Genomic DNA, 7,500 nt, shown 5'->3' on the forward strand with positions numbered 1-7,500 from the left:
TTCTTCCTCTTCTCTTCGGTTCGCAATACATATTTTTTATAGAATTAACGTATTTTGTATCTTATCTTTACTTTTTCCTCCTCCTCTCTCATGTTTGAAAGTAAAATTGAAATTTTTATTTTTTAATTTTACTATATCTATTTTTACATCGTTACTGTATTTTTTTTCTTTTTTTCCTTTCTTCTTTTCTTATCCAGTTTGAAAATAAAAAGAACTACTCTTCGGATTACATTATTTTTTTTGCTAAGTGTTTTTAATCCTTGTTTTTCTCTCTCTCTCTTTTCTTCCTTCTGAAAATAACAGTACAAACTTCTTTTCGGTTTACAATATTTTTTTTCTCTGTTTTATTTTCTTTCCTTTCTTCTGTTTGAAAATATATAAAACCTACTATTCTTTTTGGTTTATAATATAATTATTTTGTACCGTTATCATATCTCTTTCGTTTTTTAATTTTTTTTTTTTATTCTTTCAAATCACATAAAAGTACTTTCCTTTCCAGCTTACAGTATTTGTGTATCGTAACGTATTTAAGCGTTATCAATTTCTTTCTTCCTCTTTCTCTTTGAAATTTATAAAAAAAAACTTTTCAGTCTTTTTTTTTTACCGTTAACGTTTCTTTTATTTTTTTCTTTTCCTGTTTTTTTTTAATAAAAGAAAATTATCTTCGATTCACATTATTTTCTTTGTAACGTATTTACTTTTATTTTTTCTTCCTCCCTCCTCTTGTTTGAAAGTAAAACTCCTTCTTTTCTGTTTACAATATTTTTTTTTGTATCGTTAACATGTTTATCTTTTTCTTTTCTTTTCACTGTTGTTTGGAAATCTGTAGTAGGTGCTGCTCTTTCTGGTTCACAGTTTATCTTTCGTGTCGATGTTGTAATTCTTCTCTCTTTGCATGATATGTATCTTTATTTATTTATTTTTTTTAATGGTCGATATATTTTCGTGTTGGTAAGTTCTTTTTAATTTTGGTTCAGGTGAGGCGTTCCTTTCTCCCCAGCATATGAAAAATAAAATGAAACTAAAACAATACAATAAATAAATGTAAAAAAATTACGATAAGAATAATAATATTTTTGGTTAACAAAATATTCTACCATATAAGTAGAACTTCCCCCTTTACTTGACAATATTGTCTTATTACCATCTATTTCCTTTAAAAAAATCTATAATCTGTTCAAGGGAATAACATTTTCTGATGAGCGAGCTGGACATTCGTTTCTGCTTCTTAGGTAAAAAAAAAAAAAAAAAAAAAAAAAAAAAAAAAAATATATATATATATATATATATATATATATATATATATATATATATATATATATATATATATATATATATATATATATATATATATATATATATACACACACACACACACACACACACACACACACACACACACACACACACACACACACACTTTTCGGATGATGATATTTTCTTTACATTACACTATTATTTTATCGTCTTCTATACACATATAACATAATGTAATACAATTCTATTTATCGCTAGCACTATTTTCCCACGCGTGGGATAGTGTATATTCCTTCTATTTCTGTTCTTTGATCATTGTGCTTTTTCTTTTTTTCTTTGTTTCTGCTGACTACGTTTTCTATCTCTTTTTTTTCCTAAAGTCGCCTTCCTTCAGTCTTCGTCGCGTCACCGTCACCACCAACATTTTTCTAAACACACGATATTCCTGGTGTGTGTGTGTGTGTGTGTGTGGTATGTCAAATTATTTTCTTCCTTGCACATTTCAAATGATTTTTTTTTCACTCCAACGTATTAAAAAGGTCAAATTTTATAAATGTTTCCCTTCCATTTACTTCGTCTTATTTTCAATACTTTCTACAAAATATTCACTTTGATTTTTTCTCATATATTTATTTTTTTTTTCCAGTGTATTCTAACAACTTTCCATTATTAGCGATTAGTTCTGTTTAGATCTACGTACTTTCATTCCCTTCATATAAAAAAAATAATGTTACTTTTTCTTATATATATATATATATATATATATATATATATATATATATATATATATATATATATATATATATATATATATATATATATATATATATATATATATATATATAATTTTCCTATACTGTTAAACTTTCATGTGTTGCTTTTCTTGCTAATCCACTTTTTTTTTTGCGTATTTTGTATTATTTTGTATTATTATTCATGGTGTGTTTTGTGTTTAATTCGTCGGATAATCTTTATTCTTTTGCTGGCGCATTTAATGTATACATGTTTATAATGTTTTGAATTCGTTTATTCATAACATTTATTTATTTTTTCTCTTCCTTATGTTCTTTCTGAGTTTCCTTTATAAAACTGGATTATTTTCTCATTTCTTCTTATTTCACTAACGCTTGTGATATATAAATTTCTTGCTTATTATCATTCTTTTTATTTTCTACTCTTTGATATTCATTCCAACATTTTTATTACGAAAATTGTGGCATTTAATTTCTTTTACCTTTCTGCTAACATAACCTCATATTTATTTATTAGAACTAAATAATTTCTTTACTAATTTATATTTTACATTATTTAATTTTTCTTACATGTTTCTCATTTATTTTTTTTTGTTCTTAACATTTTCTCAGTTTCTTTTACAAAACTGGTTTATTATTTTCTTATTTATTCCACTAATGCTTATTTTCTTTGTACAATTCCTCTTTAAAAATTTATTTCCAATATTTCTATTACGAAAAAAACTGTGGCATTTAATTTCCTTTATCTTTTCTGTTGTCTAACGTAACCTCACATTACCTATTAGAGGCAGTTTTCCTAATAATTTATCATTTTTAATTCCATAACTTAAATTTTCTTGTTTCTACATTTTCTTTCCTAACCTTTCTCAGTGTTCCTTCACAAAACTAGCTGATCTTGTTAATTTATTTTACTAACGTTTATTTTCTTTGTTTTTTTTAATTTTATTAGAACTATGCAAATATTTTTTTTTTTACATTTTTTTTTCACATTTTTTATTCCGCTGTTTATTTATTTATTTATTTTTTATTTTTTTCATTTTATAGAAGTTACTGTATATACTCAATTTCTTTATCTTATTTGGTGTCTCGCGTGACCTTTTACAATCCCGATGTTTTTTTTTTTTTTTTTTTTCTGCATCATCTTTCCTCGTCGTAATCACATTTCTAGTCTCGCTTTGAGCTGCTTTACTTAATATTTTTTTTTTTTTTTTTAATATCTATTCTCGTTTTCACGTTCTGTTTAAGACTGTCACGTAATCTCCGGGACTCTTGATGTTTATTTTCCTCACTGTCACCCACTCACTGTCAGTCACCCACTCACTGTCACCCACTCACTCCCTCACTCTCGCTCTCACCAAGTCTGATTACTCTCATTTAATTTTTATTCTCCCCTCTCTTCTCTCCCTACCTTGTTCTTTCGTCTCAGTGTTATCCAGGTATCTCTCTCTCTCTCTCTCTCTCTCTCTCTCTCTCTCTCTCTCTCTCTCTCTCTCTCTCTCTCTCTCTCTCTCTCTCTCTCTAATATCTTTACACATAACCAGAAAATATTGCGATTGAAAAAAAAAAGGTTAAATTAAAGAAAAGGAACATTCCAAGAGAGAGAGAGAGAGAGAGAGAGAGAGAGAGAGAGAGAGAGAGAGAGAGAGAGAGAGAGAGAGAGAGAGAGAGAGAGAGAGAGAGAATGCAGTGGAATGAGGCAAAATATAATGCACGACTTGTGTGTGTGTGTGTGTGTGTGTGTGTGTGTGTGTGTGTGTGTGTGTGTGTGTGTGTGTGTGTGTGTGTGTGTGTGTGTGTGTGTGTGTGTGTGTGTGTGTGTGTGTGTGTGTGTGAACGTAAACTCACACATTAACCACCCACTCACCCATCCACACACACACACACACACACACACACACACACACACAGGCACTCAGGTAAACACGCAAGCAAGTCTCTAAATTCCCGGAGATTTTATTACTCTTGGTGGCGTTGTTGATGGTGACAAATAAAGGAGGAACGACTGTGTTAATCCGGCGTTCCCTTTCACTTGCGCTTCCATCACCACTTAGGTCCATTACCGCGCCACCAGACAAAACTCTGATGAACGCCTTGCCAGCAAAAAAGACCTTGTACATAGCTTACTCCTCTCATGTGTTATTATTTTATCAAGCTCTATATGGATTCTGGTTCACTTTTTTTTTTTTTTACTTATTTATGTATCGTTGTATATATATATTTTTTTCTTTTCGTTTTTTTTTTCTCCACTGTTTTGGTCACGGGGTCTGAAAGTTGCGTCATTGTATTCTGGAAACCTCACTGTCAGCACTGTGTTCGAATCCATGCCTGCTGTATGTATTAAGAACACTTATTATTGTTAACATACAGGCCTTGCTGCATAAGGCTTTCTACTTTCTCTCACCCCTAGTCTGTCCACCTCTCCAATGCAAGAGTTAACTAATATTCTCTAGTCTGTCCACCTCTCCAATGCAAGAGTTAACCAGTATTCTCTAGTCTGTCCACCTCTCCAATGCAAGAGTTAACCGGTATTCTCAATCATTCATCCCTTTTTTCTGGAAGATTCTGGAACTCCCTGCCTGCTTCTGTATTTTCTCCTTCCTATGACTTGAACTTTTCAAAAGGAAGGTTTCAAGACACTTATCCTTTAATTTTGGATGATCCTTTTGGCTTTTCTTTCAGGAGTGGGACCTCAGTGGGTCTTTTTTCCCCTGTTTTTTGTTGCCCTTAGCCAGTGCCCCTTTTACACACACACGCACAAAAAAAAAGTAAATAAATAAATAAATGAGAAAGCAAAGGCGAACACATACACACACTTACACACACACACACACACACACACACACACACACACACACACACACACATACCTTCTCATGTTGCTGCGCCGCCTGCTTGAGAAACATGGCTTTCTTCTTGTCTTTGCACCTCTTGTTCTGGAACCACACCCGCACCACGCGCGGAGAGAGGCCAGTCATCTCCACCAGCTGCTCCTTCATGAGGGCGTCAGGGCGCGGGTTGGCGGCGTAGCAGGTTCTGGGGGAGGGCGAGAGAAGGGCACGTGTAGAGGGGAAGCAGCGAGAGAAGGAAAGAGAAATGGAGGAATGGAAGTGACTGGGGAGTGAGAAGGGATGTGTGTGTGTGTGTGTGTGTGTGTGTGTGTGTGTGTGTGTGTGTGTGTGTGTGTGTGTGTGTGTGTGTGTGTGTGTGTGTGTGTGTGTGTGTGTGTGTGTGTGTGTAGATCGAATACCGGCTCCTACAAATAAAAGAATTCTAGTCTCACCTTGACAGGTTAACAGGTAGAGATGTAAAATATTGTTATTATTTTTTTCATTATTATTATTATTATTATTATTATTATTATTATTATTATTATTATTATTTTTATTATTATTATTATTGTTATTATCATTATCATTATTATTATCATTATTGTCACCATCATTATTATTATTATTATTGTTGTTGTTGTTGTTGTTGTTGTTGTTGCTGTTGTTGCTGTTGTTAATATTTGTCTTTACAAAGTAAATCTGCTGGCAGCAGCAGCAGCAGCAGCAGCAGTAGTACCAGTAGTAATAGTAGTAGTAGTAGTAGTAGTAGTAGTAGTAGTAGTAGTAGTAGTAGTAGTAGTAGTAGTAGTAACAGCAGACGTAGCAGCAGCAGAAGTAACAGAAATATCATCACTACTAGTACTGAAACCAACAGCATTAACAGCAGAAGTAACAGAAATATCATCACTACTAGTACTGAAACCAACAGCATTAACAGCACAACAGCATGAGCAGCACCAAACCCAGCCTGACCACAACCACAAAACATAACAGACCCAGGAACAGGAATTGATGCCGGCCAAGGACAGACACACAGACAGACACACAGACAGACATACAGACAGACACACAGACAGACACACAGACAGACACACAGACACATCTAGGGCGGGGCGGGACTAGCTTGCTGTGTGAGGGCCTGGTGATGTGAGCATGGGCCATCGTGTGTGTTAGGAAGGTGAGGCGGTGTGTGTAGGTGTGTGCACATTAGCCTGACACTCATGCACTTAGGCGGCTGATCACACACACACACACACACACACACACACACACACACACACACACACACACACACACACACACACACAGAGGCATGCATTCATATTTTATTTTAGTCTGTTCTGGTGTTAATGGAATTGATGGTGACTGCAGTGGTAATAGTTGTAGTAGTAGTGGTAGTAGTGGTGGTGTTGGTGGTGGTGGTGGTGGTGGTATTAATAATAGTAGTAGTACTAGTATGGATTTAAAAACAACAACAAGAACAAGAAAAACGAGAACGAGAACAAGAAAAAAGAAGACCAAGAACAAAAACAACAAGAAGAAAAGATGATACTGACGAAGATAATAATAATAGATAATAATAATAATAATAATAATAATAATAACAATAATAATAATAATAATAATAATAATAATAATAATAATAATAATAATAATAATAATAAAAACAACAACACCAACAACAGCAAAATTACAACTAGTACCCCTAATCTACAACAACAACAACAACAACAACAACAACAACAACAACAACAACAACAACAACAACAACACGTGGTAGGGACGAGCCACAGTCAAGCTTTCATCGTCAGTTGAACATAGTGGGTCTGAGACGCACCCCCGCCCTCTCTGGCGTGGACATGTGGGCGTGGCGGCGGCGGAGACGAGGCCGCCCTTACACACACACACACACACACACACACACACACAAGTTAGTAAGGACATGTATTCCAGCCACACACGCTCTCTCTCTCTCTCTCTCTCTCTCTCTCTCTCTCTCTCTCTCTCTCTCTCTCTCTCTCTCTCTCTCTCTCTCTCTAGGCAGGTCTCGTCTCCCTTGCTTTCGCCGGTTCATCCTAAATGCCAGAAGGGGCGGATGTGCTTGGGAGGAGGAGGAGGAGGAGGAGGAGGAGGAGGAGGAGGAGGAGGAGGAGGGATGTAAAGGGAAAGGAGAGGAATGGCGGAAAGGAGGTAGGAACGAAGAATGTGGATGAAGAAAGGGAGGAGTAAAAAAAATAGCAAGAAAGAAGGAAGGAAGGATGAAAGGATGCTAGAGAGAGATGGAGGTAAGATGGAGGTAAGGAAGACAAGTTAGGGAGGAAGGAGGGGAGGAGGGAAGGCTGGGAGGGAGGGAGGAAAGCATGGAGGTGAAAGAAAATGGATGAGGAAAGTCGAGTCGAAAAGTAAGGGAGGGATGGAGGTAAGGAAGGCCAGGTAGGGAGGAGGAGGAGGAGGAGGGAGGGAGGGAGGGATGCTAGAGAGGTATGAAGGGAGAAATGGAGCTTAGGAGAGGGAAAATGGTGAAGGCAGATGATGAAGGAAAGGATATTCGACAAGTACAAGAGGTGAAGATGAGGAAGAGATACGGGCAGGTAAGTGGATGAGGAACAAGGCATAAGGAACAATTTAGGTATAAGGTGTCATGTATCAGGAAGACGAGGAGG

At 35.3% G+C, this 7,500-nt stretch overlaps 1 protein-coding gene across 1 annotated transcript in view; it reads right to left on the minus strand.

Moving 5' to 3' along the window:
* LOC135093163 (insulin gene enhancer protein ISL-1-like) overlaps window positions 1–7,500 on the minus strand; it is a 200,981-nt gene that overhangs the window by 96,145 nt on the left and 97,336 nt on the right. Inside the window, 1 exon segment of the mRNA XM_063992089.1 lies at window positions 4,877–5,042. Coding sequence (XP_063848159.1) covers window positions 4,877–5,042 — 166 coding nt within the window.

Source organism: Scylla paramamosain, chromosome 42 (assembly GCF_035594125.1).
Source record: "Scylla paramamosain isolate STU-SP2022 chromosome 42, ASM3559412v1, whole genome shotgun sequence".
In the NCBI taxonomy this organism is placed as follows: Eukaryota; Metazoa; Arthropoda; class Malacostraca; order Decapoda; family Portunidae; genus Scylla; species Scylla paramamosain.